Source organism: Pectinophora gossypiella, chromosome 23, assembly GCF_024362695.1.
Source record: "Pectinophora gossypiella chromosome 23, ilPecGoss1.1, whole genome shotgun sequence".
Taxonomy (NCBI): domain Eukaryota; kingdom Metazoa; phylum Arthropoda; class Insecta; order Lepidoptera; family Gelechiidae; genus Pectinophora; species Pectinophora gossypiella.
This window is the reverse complement of record NC_065426.1, coordinates 5,423,266-5,442,846: the sequence shown is the minus strand read 5'-3', so window position 1 is coordinate 5,442,846 and position 19,581 is coordinate 5,423,266. Positions and strand designations below refer to the sequence as shown.

The window sequence follows — 19,581 nt, the reverse complement described above, 5'->3', positions numbered from 1 at the left end:
CGATATAGAAACTATTGTTCTTTTACGCTTAGAAGAAACAACATGGCATAAATTACGATTTTAAAATAATGATCAAAATATTTATTTAAAAACACTATTAAAATTATAATCGATATCGATAACCATACAAGGTACATCACTAGACGCATGTAGTTATGCAAATCGACAGTGTGGGACACTATCAGATCGCTGCCCACTGAGTGGTCACACTTATACTGAGCTTTACCTTTTTATGACACGTTTAGACCGCTAAATATTTATGACATGACGCTATTTTAGGGTTAAAGGTGCGTTTGTGGAAAGATAGAGTTTCAACGTGTTTCTGAATTCTACACTTTTACGAACACGCAACATTTGTTTTGTTTTGTTTATTTATTTAGGCAGTGGAATAGGTTTGATGGATAATTACTTATATTATGGACAAGTTTTCTGAAGTTTTGCAGCTCTTCTTTAACATCGCTTACTATAAAATATTAACTTCATTTTACTCAAATATTAAATCATAAAAGTATTTAAAGGCACACACACACTCACACACATCTTATTTCATAAGTATAGAAATACAAATTAAAAAAAGTCAATTAGTATTGTTAAAAGAAATAAATAGATATAAGTACTATCAAAATTGTAATAAGTAGCGATAAGGAAGAGCGGGGCTTCCTAACACAGGTCTTTACATGAGACTTACTAGGAAGTTCCAATAACGTTCATATATGTTTGATGTACTATTTAAAGCAAATAAACTATTTTTATTTAGATTTTTTTGATTATGAAGATTTCCAGCCTAAAGTAAGCCTAACAGAGAACTTCTAGTAAGAACAGAGTTACTACTAGCTACTAAGCGGGCGAAACGACACGCATTTTAAACTGATATTTGCGTGTAACCACAAGTTAGTCGTAATTTTTTTGGATTTTCACGGTGATCGAGCGCGCGATACCATCGATCTGTGCGACGCGCACGCACCCCTCACTTTATTTCTGATTTAAGGCCGCATCATATTTTGATAAGTATTTTTAATTTGAATAAATTATGATTTAACCCCCTTATCGGGGTAAGCGAGCTATAATCACAACTACGCTTTCATGGTACGCGTCACACCCGAATTGTGGGCTTTGTAACACGATTTTTTTACACGACAACTACCGTGGTGTTGTTGGGAATAGGTATATATAGTTCGTACCTCAGATAAATTTTGTGGTAAATATTTTAAAAAAATCTAGATTTTCTAGAAGGTCTCTCCATATTGCTCAGCCATCATACGTATTATAGGGACCTAAATCTGTGATTGGGGAGGTTAAGTAACGTGTCAAATCTTCCACACTTCGGTAACGTGACAAATCTGTCAAAAGTCAGATAAACTAACTCCTGTAAAAACCTGTAAGCAACCTATTGAAGCAACCCATTCTCTTCTCCGCTTTGTCAAAACTCCGCAAAAGAAAATGGCCGATAAAGATGTCACCTGTTTTGTTTTTTTTTTTACTTCAGGCTATTGCGCGCACCGATTAGGTTCTTTATGAGAGACATGAAAATGTTATAATCCAAATAAATTACAGACAATTTTGTGTGTTCACAGTAGTGAACACACAAAACCAGTAGGTTTAAACGAATCTTTTTACAGTTTACGAATTTTTTTGCGATGTGTGAATGATAGAATTAATATTTATTTATTTCTTTTTCAGGTCTTTCTTCATCATGCCGCATACAGGTAAATTTTTTTTTCGGAAAATGATAACGGTTTTATTATGGATTTTCTAGGAAAAACGTTGAAAATACTATTAAGTAACTATATTTTTAATTATGTGTTATAATTTTTAATTTAGTTGAGTAAGTTTACACATTAAAATACTCTCCTACAAAAAGGATCAAGCAAAAAATGACTAAAATTTTACAAACTGACTTTTGTAAGCGTATCTTTCGTAAAACTGTATGTTATCTAAATTATTTCACATTCGGCCCGGGACTGGATACATTCAAAAGCCTGCTTCTGTTAAACCGAAGTCAAGCCTTAATTAACTTAAGCGATTCCTTTTTAAGCTAAGTAGCTTAGGGGTCTGTTATAAACCACGCGAAAGATCTTACATTTTATTATTGGAGTTTTCTATGTATCCAAGTTGTTTGCAGTGTGGAGTATATGCTGCGTACCTTTCCGGTCGATTGCTTGTTTAAATGCTTCCAGATTTTTCTTTTCTATTTAAATAGTTTTTTGTTGTTGGATGAAGGGTAATAGGATTGCAAAAGCATTATATAAAGCGAAGGTCGTTGGTAGGGCTCGCAGAGAAGGACCTAGAAAGACGTACGTTGACCAAATTAGAGATGTCCTTAGAAAAGGTTCACTATGATCAACTCTGAATCGGCGTGCGTGTATGAAACGATTGATAAATGTGGAGGAAGCAAGAGAAGTGTATCAGGATCGAAGCAAATGGAATTCCATAGCCTTTGCTTACCCCGGTGGGAAATAGGCGTGAGTTTAAAATACTATTAGACATTGTTTTAGTAATTATCGACTTAGATATACAGGGTGTTAGTGACATCGTAACGAATACTGAGGGGGATGATTCAGACCATGATTCTGAGTTGATATCAAGTGGAATTTTCCGTCGCAAAATTCATGATTTTTTTTTAGTTTTTTAAAATTATTTTCAATTCTATACTTTTGCGATGAAAAATTCCACTTGATATTAACTCAGAATAATCAGCTGTTTCATCCCCCTCAGTTTTCGTTACGATGTCACTTACACCTCGCACAAGTACATACTGTACCCATACAAGTAGGTATGGGTGTTAGTGACACCGTAACAAATACTGAGGGGGATGATTCAGACCATGATTCTGAGTTGATATCAAGTGGAATTTTCAGTCGGAAAATTCATGAAAATTTTTGTTTTTCTTTTTATTATTTTCTGTTCCATACTTTTGCGACGGAAAATTCCACTTCATATCATCTCAGAATCATGGTCTCAATCATCCCTCAAAGTTTTCGTTACGACGTCACTAACACCCTGTATATGCATTACAGACGACTATACGGCTACGCCCGTGCCCCAGCAGTGGAGACGTTAATGGGCTATGATGATGATGATGATACGGCTACGACCTATCACGTTGGTCTAACAGAAAGCTCCGTGCGTTGTGGGCATTTAGTGCATCTTGCGATGGATGTACCTCTGACAACCCGAATTTGGATATAGTTGTGAAATTATGTTATAACAAAGCGTGCGTTTGATACTTAATAAAATTAAAGATTACTTAATAATTAACAGAAGCCAACACCCTCTATACGTGTCTCCCGTAAATCAACCGGTGGCGGTATGGAGCATGAGTATGCTCGTGTGAAGCAGCGTGGTGGAGTCACCACGCTGCTTCACTGCGTGTTGGTGGAGGTGTTATACAGCTAACAGCCAGGACCAACGATTTATTATGTGGTGATTCAAGTCCGCAATGTCCTTACCAAACAAAGGACAGTCTCAGAAAGTGATTTCAACCCGGGAATCCAACCCGGATCTTCAGATCATGAGCTCAACGCTCTAACCACTAGACTATGGAGGAGTGTTCTATAAGAAAGGTTAAATTGAAAGAAATTCCTCAAAGGAGAGGTCGCACTTAAAAGTAGTTACGGTCAGCATAGGTAATTAGTAAGTAATTACAATCACTTCTTTACTATCTACAGTGTTTACTAGAAAGTAACCGATGTAAGAGTGTGGTACCTATATACGAGTATTGGTGCTAATTCCTGTACACACCGTCTAATTTTATTTTAGGTTATACCTGTCATTTTCTTATCTGCTGAAAAAGAAAGAGACAGATAATCGACAGGCAAAATATTTATGGAACATACCTCAATTTTAGGCAGAAATTTAAAAAGCATTTCCTAAATTTTATATTGGCCAATAACCTGGCAGAATTAAGTTGACAGCACACGTCAAACGGGTTGCATATAAGCTAGATGCCTACTTTATCGATCCGGGTTATTCATTCATTTTAAAATTAAAAGTTGTCGACCCTATCCGATTTTATCCGAAACTTTTATTTCGGATTCGGTTACGGTTACGGAGCTCCCTAACATCCCTGCCTAGCATGGTAGATGGTAGTTTACGACATACCCCTGAACCGCAAGAATTTACCTCACACATCGAAATCATAACCGTTTCAAAGAACTCTTACCACCGCACGGTGTTCACCCATTAACAGTAATTAAGAGGAGCCAGTGATCTCGTATCGAGATAATAAGACATGGCATCGACTGGTATCGGCCCACCCGCACCACACCACTCCGGTTCTAATACATTATACATGATCAACTCCCTCGCATTTGTCTTTTATAAACTGTTGACAATTTGACTTTTAAGCAACGATTACTTATAAAGTCGATTTGAAAGGTTCCGCTTTGAAGTCCTAAATCGATGCGAGGTAAGTAATTATATGCCGTTTTACTTAATGTAATCAAGTTGAGAAGCTCGGTGGCGCAGCGGTTAACGCGCTCGGTCTGCGATTGTTGAAGTTAAGCAACTTTCGCAAAGGCCGGTCATAGGATGGGTGACCACAAAAAAAGTTTTCATCTCGAGCTCCTCCGTGCTTCGGAAGGCACGTTAAGCCGTTTGTCCCGGCTGCATTAGCAGTCGTTAATAACCATCCATCCGCACTGGGCCCGCGTGATGGTTTAAGGCCCGATCTCCCTATCCATCCATAGGGAAGGCCCGTGCCCCAGCAGTGGGGACGTTAATGGGCTGACGATGATGAATCAAGTTGTTTAATTTGAGTACTTCCGGCCAAGTGGTAAATGCCATTTGCGGCATATCAACAATAAGTCACGTTAAAAAAAAGAAATTGGATGCGGAGGAATTACTTGTGTGCAGATTTTTTGCGAATTACGGGTTTAATAATAAAGGTATATGTGTACATTACGCGTATAAATTATGTTTCAGTCACCATCTATTCGTACGATAAATTAGAGAATTTTGGTGTTTAGATTTTCTCTTGCCTAATGTAAGTATATAAAGTTAGGGAGAGGTATATAGTATAAAGTATACAATATACAATTATATAATATAAAATAAGTATAGCTACTCTTCGCCAGCTATGTTGAAGTCCCATGGGGCAAAAAAGATCAAAAATAAATAAACATTAAAAATACTTAATCATATTAACCACGTTACATCAGAAAAACGCTTTAATTTCGACCGCCCAATCGTAATCAGTTCTAATTTAAACCTTCAACATTCTGCGATACGAATCAGCTATTTAGGTAAAACCGCGGCTTCTGATTGGTAATAATAATAAAATGTCATTTTCATCATATTATGCCGTCATAAAAGTGATAATATCAGAGCATAAAAGAAATATTCGATGTGTTCGATATGCTTCCACGTTTCGGCTCGACAAGAGGACACACACGTAGTTTCCGGATCTATGGGAAAATAAAAAGTATAAATATGTAACAGTATGGCAACTTCGTAATCTACGCCACACACATTTAGACACACTTGCATGTCGAGGTTAGATTATCAATATGAACCTAATGCATCAAGTTGCCAATCATCGGGCAGATTATTCTTATAATACGAGAACTACATAAATTTAATATACTTCATTGTACAAAGATCATACGATAAGAAACAAAGCACAATAGGCGATGTTATTGCTATCTTGCTTAGTTATTATACTATTTATATATCAGTTGTATAGATAAAATCACCTGTTTACTGTTTCTACAGACTTTCCTCAATTTTATATCGCCGAGATAAAAGTTCAGTAATAAATATGGAAATTTATCATTTTGTTGGCAACAATTAATAAATAATCGGGCAATAAAACGTCTGATAGATAATATTATCTCGTACTACGAACTTTGACGCTGCCGTTGAAAATTATCATAGATATAATTTTAAAAATTAAAAGAACTTTAAAATTATTCGATAATCTCGATGCTCAATAAATATTTTCTTTAAAACAACTTTCGAGACGATTTATAAACTTACTAATATAAATTTTCAAATCGTCTCGAAAGTTTGAGTTAGATTTTAAAAGCTCTATGGTTCGATTCTCGGTACCGGACTTGCACCAATAAGTTATTAATTTATGTTCAATTTTCACTATTACAGTTGGTTCGATAATTATACACGGTGGTGAGCGATATCGCGTGATATGTATCACGTCTAACAGAAAGCTCGATGAAGTATGGGTACTTATAGTAGGGGAGCCCAAGCGGGGATTTCGTATGTGACTCGAGCTCAGCAGTTTAGTACTAGAAGAGAATCTTTGTGCTATGTTAAGTACTTTTACCAAGTATGGTCCCTCAATATAGTGACGCAGGGCTAGGGCAGTCGATCAGATTAGTAAAAAAAAATCGACCCTCTAAAAAACTTGAGCACATCAGATTTAAACAAAATAAGTTAATTACATACAGAAAACAATACCCCTTTCATAATCTGACGGTTTGAGCGTGACTTAAAAATTTGACGGAATCACTAAGCTGCAAAAAAAAACCGTTACCTTGAAATACTCAAGCGCAAATTTTTTTTTTCATTTTAAAGGAAATAGTCTAAAATTGATAGAAATACCATAATCTGCCGATTTTCATAAGCCTAAGGATGTAAAATTATTAAAAGAGTGTAGTATGTACAATTATTAAGAATTATGTATTTCCCGCTCGATGCCTCTCTTCCCTTCTCACTCTTTCTCCACGTCTTACTCTCTCGCACTGCCCCACACTATTGTCTGCCGTAGTGTTGGGTTTTTACCCGGAAAATTCCCGCGTTTTGGGAAATTTCCCAATTCTGAGGGAAAAAACCCGAAAAATTCCCATTTCAAGGGAAAATATTTTTTATCGCATATATTTGTATTAAAGGTAAGGATGTCCAACAAAGACCATTGAAATATAATGTATGCCTACTTATGCCCAAGTTATTTTCTGTCGTAGTGTCGTATGAACTCTTAAAACTTAAATTCGTAATATCTTTTGAACGGAATGTTCGATTTTAATAAATCCGTGCAAAGATACCTACATTATAGGATATATAGGATGTTTTTGACCCGAGAGAATGTCATCTTCGAGGAGCAACATAGTTTTGTGCCAAGGAGGTCAGCAGTTACCAACTTACTCTGTTGCTTGGACACATGGACAAGAAATTGGAAGGCACGAATACCTACAGATATTATTCACTTGGACTATGAAAAAGCTTTTGATCGAGTTCCTCAAACGATTGATTGCTAAATTAGAGCACTTTGGAATCAGAGGCAATCTCTTGAAGTGGATTGAAGGCTTCCTGTCAAATCGCACCTTCTCTGTGCGCATCGGAGAATCATACTCTGTTCTCAGAAAAGTCCTCAGCGGTCTGCCGCAGGGAGCGGTGTTAGGACCAATTTTATTCAGTACCTTACAGATCTTAAACATGTTATCATGTCTGATATCACTCTTTGCAGATGTCACGAAAGTAATGGGGAATCTACTTATTAGCCATAATATAATCCAAGATGATCTTGATAGAGTAATTGCTTGGACCCGCGATTGGCTAATCACATTAAACGTGGACAAATTGTCAGATTAAAAAAAATCCTTCACAAAATCATCAGATTAAGTATTCACACCCTCTAGAATGTCGAGCTGAACCACCTGTATAATATTCTGACGCGCCCGAGTATTTCGATGTCACGATTTTTTTTTGCATTTGCAAATATCTATATAAACTTTTGGTCACGTCCAAATCGTCAGTCTTTATAATAGCATACTTTTTATAGTGAATTTAACCTCTCTTATGAGTTTCTGACGAATCCGAGAAAAAACATTTTTTCCTTAATTTCTACGTGGTAGTACAGCTACGTGTCACCAGCGATTCGTCAGACTAATATTTTTCTGTAAACAGAAGTTCGTAGACCGTTCACGTTATTGAACACTGACGCGCTTGAAGTTTTTTTTGTAACTGTTTTTTTTTTACATTTTTGAAAATTTATATACGCTTCCCCCACCACTAAACAGGTATACATCACATAAACTTTTTTTTCTTTAGCATATAATCTTTGCGATCCAATAGGTCTTCAAAGTGCTCGAGTAAAAACGCATTTAGCCCTCTGGGCTCCCCTACTATTAGTTCATCTTGCGATGGATACACTTTTGACTACTCTGGGATATAGTCGTGAGCTTACGTTATGTTATAAATGTACTCCTCCTCGGTCCGTTCCTACTAACACAACTATTATTAGAAACTTGAAATCTTGAAGCATTACCGACGTCGCGTCGCATAACCAACCGACACTTCAAATCAAACAAATTGATCAGACGTCACCTGGAAATGAACCTTGCGCGGCTGGTGGCGGCCTGACACGTTTAACCACGAGATGGCTTATTGACTGCTACGCTTTGGAAGTAGGTAGGCAGGTTGGGAGTAATGTGGATATGTTGTCTTTTAAAGCAAAGTGATCATTGTATACGGCGCGGCGATAAGGCTCACCACCTGTTATGTTTGTCTAACAGAAAACCGATGAAGCGTGGGTACTCAGTTTATCTTGTGGTGGTATCTGACAAGCCCAATTGGGAATTATGTTGAAAGCAAAGTTGATAAGTGCCTTTATTCTCCGTATCAAAATTTCCTCTTTTGTCCAATTTTTTTTCACCAATGGTACCAAATTTTATCCACCATAGACTTAGGATGTAAGCGAGATATTTTTATTTAATTTTTGAGTGATAAATAAAAAAACTGCGTTTAGTAAACCGCTAGAGAAGTGAAAATCATGATTAAGCTTGGGAGCTTGTGTTTCATCCACAAATCATGAGCCATGCTTGTGTTGATTCCACAAACTAGGTACTGGATAACATTTAGTTTGTGAAAAATTTAAATAAATGATTTGACTAAATGGAAATTACCCAATCGATTGTTGTTCATATATGTATTTTTGAGAATCTGTGAAAAGGATGCCATCGATATAGCAGATTAGCATTAGCAGAATCGCAAACGTAGGTTCAGAGAACTCTACAATTAAGGCTAATCCTGGGGGATTAGCCTTAATGCTATATCGATGGCATCCTTTTCACAGATTCTCAAAAATACATATATGAACAACAATCGATTGGGTAATTTCCATTTAGTCAAATCATTTATTTAAATTTTTCACAAACTAAATGTTATCCAGTACCTAGTTTGTGGAATCTCTCGAGAAAATACTAATTTAAAATAACTTGAATTTTATTTACAACTCTAAGCGCAACACCTTAGAGATAAATATTTCCACTTAATACTCTTTATATCTTGTTAATTATACGTTCAACATTTTTCATTTAATTCCGAGTTCTAGAACGATTTTATGATCGACAAATTGAAATAATAATAAGGTTTAATGAGTCGTATCCATATTATGTCTAACCGCACGCTTAATACGCGTCGGTCCATATCAAATGGATCTAAAACATCACATTGGATTTTCTACTTGGATGTTTACAACTGTGTTACAATTTTATGTCATAAACTTTATTTCCTTTTATTGTTAATTGATAATTAATTTTAATAATAAAAGAAACTTGTTTTACACCGCCATCAAACTAGGATTGACCTCTGAATTGAATTAATTTTATATTTTTGGAAACTTTTATAGAATATAAATAAGTTAAACAGTATTTTCTAAGTAAATGAGATGAAACACATTTTTAAATTATTTTATTTCTCTTTAAAAAAATCAATTATAACAACAAGCTTATTCGAAAATAGTAGGTAAGTACTTAAAAAAATCTTAAAAATAAAAATAATACTAATAGGTAAGACTTACATAATTTAAAAATAAAACGTCTTATCAACAAAGTAAATTATAAAGAAATAATTAGGATTAATTACACTATTGATATTTTAGAAATACCTACAAAAATGTATTTATATTAACAAAACTATTATTATATTATATATAGCTACAAACCCATGTATTGACTGACTGACTCACTCACTGACAGAGTTGTTCTCCCAGAAGGAGTGTCGGGGGGTAAAAATAATGTATGGGGGGTGTGATCAAGATCTTCCGATGAGTATGGGAAAACTTCCAGATCTTGGAAAACTGCTCCGCATCAGGGAGAGACCCTACGGCCTGGCGCAACTATCGCACCTGGAATGATTCTTTTTTCACGAAACCTATTTAAATCTTGGTCAAATTCTATTGCCGGTGAAAAAAAATCAAAATGGCGGAAAAACAAGATGGCCGCCATACAAAATTTTGTTTTTCCAGAAAATGTCTCGGGGGTAAAAACTATGTATAGGGATGTAATCGGAGTGTCTTGTCGAGAACGGAAAATTTTCTCAATCTTCAAAAACTGCTCCGCATCAGGGAGACACCCCACGGCCTGGCAAAACTATCGCACCTGGAACGATTATTTTTTCACAAGACCTATTTATTCTTATTTATTATTAATTCTTGGTCAATTTCTATCGTAGTTGAAAAAAAATCAAAATGGCGGCAAAACAAGATGGCCGCCATACAAATTTTTCATTTTTCCTGAAAATGCCTCGGGGGTAAAAATGATGTATAGGGTTGAGATCGGAACGTCATGATGAGTTTGAAAATACTTCTTGGTTTTCGATAACTGCTCCGCATCAGGGAGACACCCTACGGCCTGGCAAAACTATCGCACCTAGAACAATACTTTTTTCAAAAAACCTATTTAAATCTTGGTCAAATTTTATCGCTGGTGAAAAAAAAACAAAATGGCGGAAAAACAAGATGGCCGCCATATAAATTATTGTTTTTCCAGAAAATGTCTCGGGTGTAAAAATGATGTATAGGGGTGTGATCGGAACGTCATCTTCAAAATCTGCTCCGCATCAGGGAGACACCCTACGGCCTGGCAAAACTATAAAACCTGGAGCAATTTTTCTTTCGCGAAACATATTTAAATCTTGGTCAAATCCAATCCCCGCTGAAAAAAAACCAAAATGGCGGAAAAACAAGATGGCCGCCATACAAAATTTTCGTTTTTCCTGAAAATGCCTCGGGGGTAAAAATGATGTATGAGGAATGTGATCGAAACATCATGTTGAGTATGGAAATACTTTTCGATCTTCGAAAGCTGCTCCGCATCAGGGAGACACCCTACAGCTTGGCGAAACTATCGCACCTGGAACTTTTTTGTTTTCACGAAGCCTATTAAAGTCTTGGTCAAATTTTATCGCCAGTGAAAAAAAAGCAAAATGGCCGAAAAACAAGATGGCCGCCATACAAAATTTTCGTTTTTCTCGAAAATGCCTCGGGGTGAATGTGATGTAAGAGGGATGAGATCAAAATGTCATATTGAGTATGGAAATACTTCCCGACCTTCAAAAACTGCTCCGCATCAGGGCGGCACCCTACGGCCTGGGAAAACTATCGCACCTGGAACTTTTTTGATTTCACGAGACCTATTTAAGTCTTGGTCAAATTCTATACAAAGCTTCGAACTAATACAGGACACGCGAGCAGCTTGCTGCGAGCGAACCACGCGACATCTAGTTCTAATATTAAAGTTGCAAGGCAATCGATGTATTGAACCTATCTATATGCTACTATCATGAAAGTAGATGGTAACTATGGTCGTTACACGAGCTATTTGAGGGCTTTGGGCGGCTCAATAATAACTCTGGCACCAGGGCTGGCACGCGAGAAGAAAATGAAAGCACCCTTGGAACATATATACAGGTGTTAGTGTATTTGTAACGAATACTGAGGGGGATGATTCTAAGTTTATATATAGTGGAAAATTCCGTCGCAATATTCATGCTTTATTTTTAATTATTTTAAATTCTATATTTGCGATGGAAAGTTCCACTTGATATCAATTCAGAATCAGGGTCTAATTTACGCCTCAAACTTTTCGTTATGATGTCTCTAACATCCTGTATAGGTATATTGGACTTCTTGTGAGTGAATGCTGAAATATTTTCTCCCTCTTTCCTCAAATTTTCCTGACTACCTTCATGAAAGGACACCACATCTGCTCAATCTTCCTGGCGTCGTGCGAGAGAGGGTCCGTCGGTTCCTCTCCGGGAGGATACCTCACTCTCACGGAGGGTATCGTAAAGTTTAGGTTGTCGACGCTAATGTTGTTCCTTATCCAACGAACTGTGTACTTACTTCCTGAAATCGAAGTCACTTTTATAACTTCTTTAAATTAAGAGGATACTTGACGATTCTGCAACCGTTTTCCTACGACGGTATCGCCATTGGACTATTCGTCGACAGAACGATACATTTAATTCCGTTTCACCAGCAGAGTCTTTATTAGCCTATGGACATTTTGTCGTCAGAAACTTATCTACGTCACTTTCCACGACAGGCCTGTCCACATACAGAATGTTCCATCGACACGACGATAAACCTATCCCAACAAAACTATAAATGCAAAATGAGAACCAAGTTCAATATTATGATATACCTATGCCATGGTTGTTGACATACATACATACACATACATAAACTCACGCCTATTTCCCACCGGAGTAAGCAGAGACTATAGAATTCCATTTGCTTCGATCCTGACACACTTCTCTTGCTTCCTCCACATTGGTTGTTGACTTCAACGACAAAAGAAGTTTAACATCTATAACAGAAAGCTCGGTGAAGCGTGACTACTTAGTTCATCTTGCGATGGATGTACTTTTGAATACTCAATGGGATATAGTCGAGAGCTTATCTTTGTGTATTGATGTATAATGAGAGAATTCCATAGTCTCTGCTTATTATATTGTAAGTACGTGTTATTTATAAAGCAAAGCATGTTGTACTTACTGTCGTACCTCTCTATAACATCAGGCCTGTAAGTGCCTACCGTATAGAATTTGACCTTTTGCACAGCGTCTGCATAATCCTCACAACGGCATCTATCCATACTGATATCACAACGTTAATTACTATTTAATACGCTATTAATAATTCAAATTCGTGTTTAGGTATAAAGTACGACTATTCTACTTTAGTATTATTAGCTAGTTGTAAATTCTAGGCTCCTTAGATGTATTTGATGAAGAACAATTTATTAAAAATCAAATAAAATGTTATGACACAAAAATGATTATTTTTGGTTGTATCAACAAATTTGTCAGGAGTACTGTCAAATAACTGTTAATATTTTTTTTTTATGGAAAATGATAAAAAAGATTTTATTTTTCGCTGTTTATTTTAGTAGCACAAAATGGCCGAGTTTATGACTTTAATAATACATAGAGCAAAACGACCGACGTGTCGCATTAAAATAACCTAAAAGAAAAATAAATAATGAAATAAAATATATATTTCTTAAAGCAATGATTTATTCCTTTTATTATTGACTGGCTTTCACCCATTGTGCGACGTCGGAACTTCGAAAGCTACATCAACGTTTTAAGCACTTAGTGGTAAAGAATAGTAACTTGATAGAGGTATTTCTATTTAAAATGTTTTCTTATTGATCATGTAGGGGCACCACATCTGTTCGATACGGCGCAGTTTGTGTGGCAGGCAGTCCTCCAACTCCTTGATGGACCATGCTTTAGGCTTCTCGAACCGGTCGTCATTCCATTCTACTCCATGACGGACCCAACGCACTACGTGCTGACTTCCTGTAACATACTGTTTATGTTTAGCCCGTCTCGAAGAACGCATAACTTAAATCGTATCGGGTTCGAATCCCGATTCATAGTTCGGGTCATAGATAAATGATATCATGTGGTTTCCAGGAAATACGCCCAGTTAATGGCAACATTCTCGCCCCCTATTACATGGGGATAAACAGAGCTGGCAAGCAGTGGGTGAAATACACACATCTGCCAAGCCAGGATTTGTGCCAACCAGGCACATATCATGGAAACCATGTGATATCAAGTAACGATAGGCGTCCAATAGTTTCCTTTCTCACGTCGTCCACCCTGTACCGGATTTTGGGAAAACGAAATAAGTATACAGATCGACGGGAAATCTTATTGGTTAAAAATCTATTTTTTTGTATTTGAGAAAATCACTAAGTATTACATTTTGTCCTAACAGGAGTCTGCCCGACCTTGGCATAGTTGGAGTCACAAACTTGGTCTAGCTTCTAATTAGGTACATAATATAAGCACTTACTGTCATAGTTATCAATGATGTCTGGTCTGTGAGTACCAGGGATGTAGAACCTCAGCTTCCTCACAGCTTCCTGGTAATCATTACACCGACAACGGTCCATAACGAAATACAGGAAATAGCTATTTAAAAATAAAGACTAAAATTATATGGAAGACTTCGGTGAAAATGACATTTTTGTTTTGTTTTTATCCCTTTTTTTGGTTGGTTTTCCCTGAAGGGCAAGGCAAAGGGAACTATGCCCATACAGCCAAGTCTTATTTTTTTTTCTTGATGATGATTCATGAAATTATGAAAGAAGATGACGATGAGTGGTGAAACCTAAGCCCCCACCCTCGGAGCAGACTCCTACTCCGAACCCCAAACGAATTAACTGCAAAGTCCGCATAAACTTTCGAGTTATGAAGCGGCTTCTTGGCACGAAACGAAAATAGATATATAGGTAAGTAAGTACACTTTGTTTATTGAATTTTCCGATATAATAACACTATCACGAATGTTTTCAGATTAACTTGATGCGCATCATTGACCACGAAACACTACTTCGTATTAACTATTTAGATTATTCAATGAAGAAAGCAACCATGTCGATCAAGTTCCCGCCAAAAGTCTTGTTTTTGAATTGTTTTCGAAGATATACTCATAAGCTATTTCTTTCTTTTTAAGTTTACATAGGCAAGGAATGAAGTCATACAGTCTCATTATCTTCTTTATTTTTTGACGTAACTTATTGCCTATGGCATTATCAACTTGGCCGGACAAACGGAGAATGCTTATGGCTCGCACACGATCTCAACATCAATTTTCTGTTACTTACGTTATTAATAACAAATTTTATTGCCGTAAACTCGTTTGTAACCAGTGTATGTATTTTTCAAGGTCAACTATAATTTGACTATTTACACTTCGCCATCACTACAACACGGACCTCCGACGGGGCGGACCTATCTATAGTAACATACAATGGACCGGAGCGCCAATATGACGCATCCCCAAATACCAACCTTTGTTGACGCAATCAAGCGGAACCTAAGCTCCCGGGCCTAACGCTCAATCGTCGGCGTAGTAAAATCAGTCACAAGTTGTAAAATGCGCTATAACCTGTGCAATATACGGGCAATACACGCCATGCGGAGAAAAAAAAAAGATATAAACCTCAGAACGTTTTTACGGCCCGATTGTAAAACTGGGAGCATATTAGTGATCTGATGAAACGTGCGCACAGGCCACTTTAAAGCTGTTTCTTGAAAGTTAAACCATAAAGTGCGAACTTGCGCCGATGATGCGTTTGCGCGTGACAATATTACATCGAACATCAACGGATCCCATAAATTGGTCTTCAATATCTTTGCTCTTATTGCATTACTAGCTTGTATGCATAAACTCACGACTATATCATTGGGGTTTCAGATGAACATCCATCACAAGATGAACTGTGTCTTCACCCACACCTCACCGAGCTTTCTGTTAGACCAACGTGATAGGTGTCGAGTCGTATCGCCGTCTATAATGGTCGAGCCAACTGTGTTAGTGAAAACTGCCCTTAAGATAAATTAGGTACCCCGAGCAATGATATTATACAACTATACAATGTTTATACTATGATAACATGCATTCCATCCTTCTTTTTTGCTTTGACCTTCTATTTTTGCAACTTTTTACCACACACTTCTCCATGTTGCCAGTTCGGCGCCTAATCGCGTACTGCGGAAACGTACTGTCAGCTTCGCTATATTAACAGTAACTTTACGTCCCACTTTTTGAACGCTGATATTCAATCTACGGTAGTTGTGTATCAATGATCCTGAGCGTTACGGAAAAATCTACCTTTTTGACGTGGCTTATCGTAGGTTTTGCCTTGGAGCGAAAATCAACAGTGCCGCAAATATTTGAAACTCGTACCGTATTCCTACTGAAAGATCGATTCCTAATAGTGTATCCTAATATGTCTTGAAGAGACACTTGCTAAGGTTTTTACTAACAAAACTTCAGGGCAGTTATAGAACGATGCACTCTATATTACGGTTGCACAAGAAGAGAGTTACAGAAGCGTGTTACCACCTAAAAATATTATATATTTTAGTTGGTGTTGCCAACTCTGAACGCAGATAACTAAGTAAGTAAAGAAACGTCTCTTACTCAGTACATACTTATAATATTTCAAGCAACATAGTAGTAGAGCATTCAATGTAAAATGATACCCCATACGACTCACTATCAGATTTTATATTTTACGCAGTGAAATGGCTTCTTGAAATTTACCCTGACATCTTTATACGCGTGTTCTTTAAAAGCTATATAAAACTTTTTGCAGTGAACTTACACGGAATTATGTGTAAAGGCATCGTTAAACCAGAAGCCTTCGGGTTGACGCAACCACATTGGATTATTATTCTACTTTTAGATGCATCTTAGAGAACTACACAACTCGACTATATAGACACTTAAACATACTTCCAGCAATGACCTAATCAAACCAGGAATCACAATGTGATTTTTGTAATATGACCCATCGGGATTCTAACACGAGACCTCCGGATCGTGAGCCCATCGCTCAACCACTGGACCACATTGCTAAAGATATTTTGACACGTTTTTCTATGTCGACCCAGGTTGCTTTTTCATACAAATTCCATAGTAATTTCGTGTTTTGACGTTTAGTAAAAAGTAACTGATTTGACTGGTTAGAAACTATCCTACCCCGTCTCAAAAGCAAATACAATATATTGTCTTTTTAATAATGATATTATTTAAAAGTTAACTTGTGCCTACCAGCCAGATCGTTGTGGCCTGAGGTCACGTCGTTACAGTATCGTATGGATTGACTTGTAACTCTACCTATTTCGAAAGGTATAACTAAAGGCTTCATGTACGTATACTTTCTACAAACCGCCCCCCATAAACCGGCGAAGCTAATAAAGGAGAATGTTCCACTACGCTTCTGACGTACGGGTTAATATCAGTTTGAGCTAGTAGCGTATTCAGTTGTCAAAGGTTTAAGGTGAAGAAACTTCCAATGCCTACATCGATGTCGGGATGTTAAATGAGAAATGAACGCTACCGTTTTGCTCCGTTAAGGATCAAACTTGCTTTGACTAGTAATTAGTTATATTTTTAGTTACTAAGACCTACTACCTATTAATAAAGGTATGTAAATATTCTGTAAGTATATCAGTTATGTATTCTGTGACAACATTAAGATAATGGAGTATGAGTCACGAACGAAGTACCGCGGATTTCAATGGAACTCACGGCTATATCGCATTTTTGGGGTAGTCAGAGGGACATACAAATACATCCATTGTAAGATAAATTAAAACCCTACTACTAAAACTATAGTAGTGTCATACTAACTGTGCTACCCTTTTTTATCCTCTTAGAGGTTCATGATCGTTATCCCGTTTACACAGAATTCGCTTACCTAACGTGAAGATTTGCAGATCCAGTATTTCACAGAAGCGACTGCCTGTCTACCCTTCCTACCCACACCTCACCGATCTTTCTGCTAGACCATATCGGAGCCGTATCGCCGTCTATAATGGTCGAGACAACTGTGTTGGCGAAGCCAGTGTACCACAGAGCCACAATGACTTTTTAACGGAACGAAAATACGAAATAAAAGATAGAAATAAAAATTAAAGTTATAGTGTGTTGTGATATAAAATAAAATGGAGAATTCAGAAAGGAATGCTTAGTTTGTTCGAACATGTAGAAAGAATGAAAGAAAGTAGACTTACGAAAACGATTTACGATGCGGTTGTTAGTGGTAGGGTTGGAAGAGGAAGGCCTAGACGTGCATACCGAGGTCAGATCCAGGATGTTTTAAAGAAAGGTCAGATACTCTAAGCTGGAAAGCATTCATGAAGTCTTTGATTAGAGTGAAAGAAGCGAAACTGTGTGTGTATGTATAACCATGAAGAAAAACGGTCAAGGATACTCAATCTTTATTCGTTTGTCGGACTAAAGTATCCGAATCTCCCAAGTTCTGTAGAAAATCACTATTGTAAGACATTGTAAGGTATAGAGTAACACGGACCTCCGCGGACCAGAGGGCGTAAGGTGACAAGCCGTTAGAAGGAAATCGGCTGTCATTTTTGGTGTTTTGACATAGATATGAGTAAAAAAGCGGGAAAGGAGTTGCACTCTAGCGTGGTGTTGACTCGCATGAGTACTAGCTAGTATAAAGTATAGCAGAGAGTACATAAATCGCCACGTTTAGAGTACGGCTACTTACCCCAGTGAGTGATGACCCGAGCGAACCAAGTTGCCATTACAGCTACCGGCTCGGAGTACTTGAACATTTTACTATCACGTTACAAATGAGATTTTATCTCCACACCGTGGCCTTAAGCTGAGTGCCCACCTAGACTTTTTTTAACGTGACTTATTGTCGATTTGCCGCAAATGGCATCAACTACTTGGCCGGATATAGGCGCCGGAGCGCTCAAAGCTCTAACCTACAAAATTTAAGACAACAGGCCTGTGGGTGGCCAGTTGGGTGCAAACCTCACTTCAGGGTGTCGTCTGAGAGGAAAATATTTGAAAGAATTAATCGACCCTAGTCTCTTCTATCATGTGGATTGTGAGGTCGATTACCAACCCCATTAACCCTGTTGTTAACCCGGGTTACTTGACTTTTTTATTGATCCGCAAAAGGCCCCTGAGGAAAATCGTCGACCACGCCGGTGGGGTCCGTAACTGGCTTCTGAACACACGTAGAAGAAACCCAAAGCATTTCGTAGTAAAATTATTTTTAAGAATAAGAAAAGTAAAGTTTTTCGAATGATAATTTTTGAGTTTGTCTGTTTTTTTGATTATTTTAAGCACCCATTCGCAAATAGAAGCAGAATAGTGTCAAGAGCAAACCTTTGTTTTTTTTTTTATTAAATAAAGACACAAAAAGATTTCGAGTCCTTCCGAATGCTCCCGGTACCGTCTATGTGCATTAACCTTAAGGTAGGTAATAACTCTTTTTTTTATTCTCTCTCGTCTCGCTTCCAGACACCATTGCCAATCGAAAACTATAAACTCGGCAGTATTCCTCGCACCGACAAATGCGTGTAACCCAGAGGCTTTAAAAGTTGAAATTAGTAATTAATTATTAATTATAATTAAAACTAAAAGCGATGAATATTATTTTTAACGCAGAGGTAATTTCGTTCGCGAGGCGTGAATGTTATAAAATAAATTTTAAATGTGTTTTTTATTCTTCTTTTTGTGTACAAATAGTAAGTAACTCCAAGTATTTCTTTTGACGTGACTTATTGTTTGACTCAGATGGCATTTTCTACTTGTCTTGTATTGAGGGCTCTTATCCGATAGAAGTTTTTCAACTCGGTTAGGGGAGTACAAAAACCTATTTGATGCGTAGGTACAACCTACAGCACAGATCTAGTTTTTTTTTAATGGCACTAGTGTTGCTTTGTGCCAATGTCAAGTTTTAGTTTATATGCATCTAGACGACATAGACATGTTTACAGTATCCCTATCATGACACCACATGAGAGAAATAAATATCGTCTTTTTTATATTCGACCCAA

The 19,581-nt window shown here is 37.2% G+C and overlaps 1 protein-coding gene across 1 annotated transcript in view; it reads left to right on the top strand.

Moving 5' to 3' along the window:
* LOC126377382 (paired box pox-neuro protein) overlaps positions 1 to 19,581 on the top strand; it is a 79,906-nt gene that overhangs the window by 19,371 nt on the left and 40,954 nt on the right. Inside the window, exon 2 of the mRNA XM_050025110.1 lies at positions 1,681 to 1,706. Within this exon, the coding sequence (XP_049881067.1) occupies positions 1,694 to 1,706 (13 nt within the window). The 5' untranslated portion in view covers positions 1,681 to 1,693. The remainder of the gene's footprint in view (positions 1 to 1,680; positions 1,707 to 19,581) is intronic.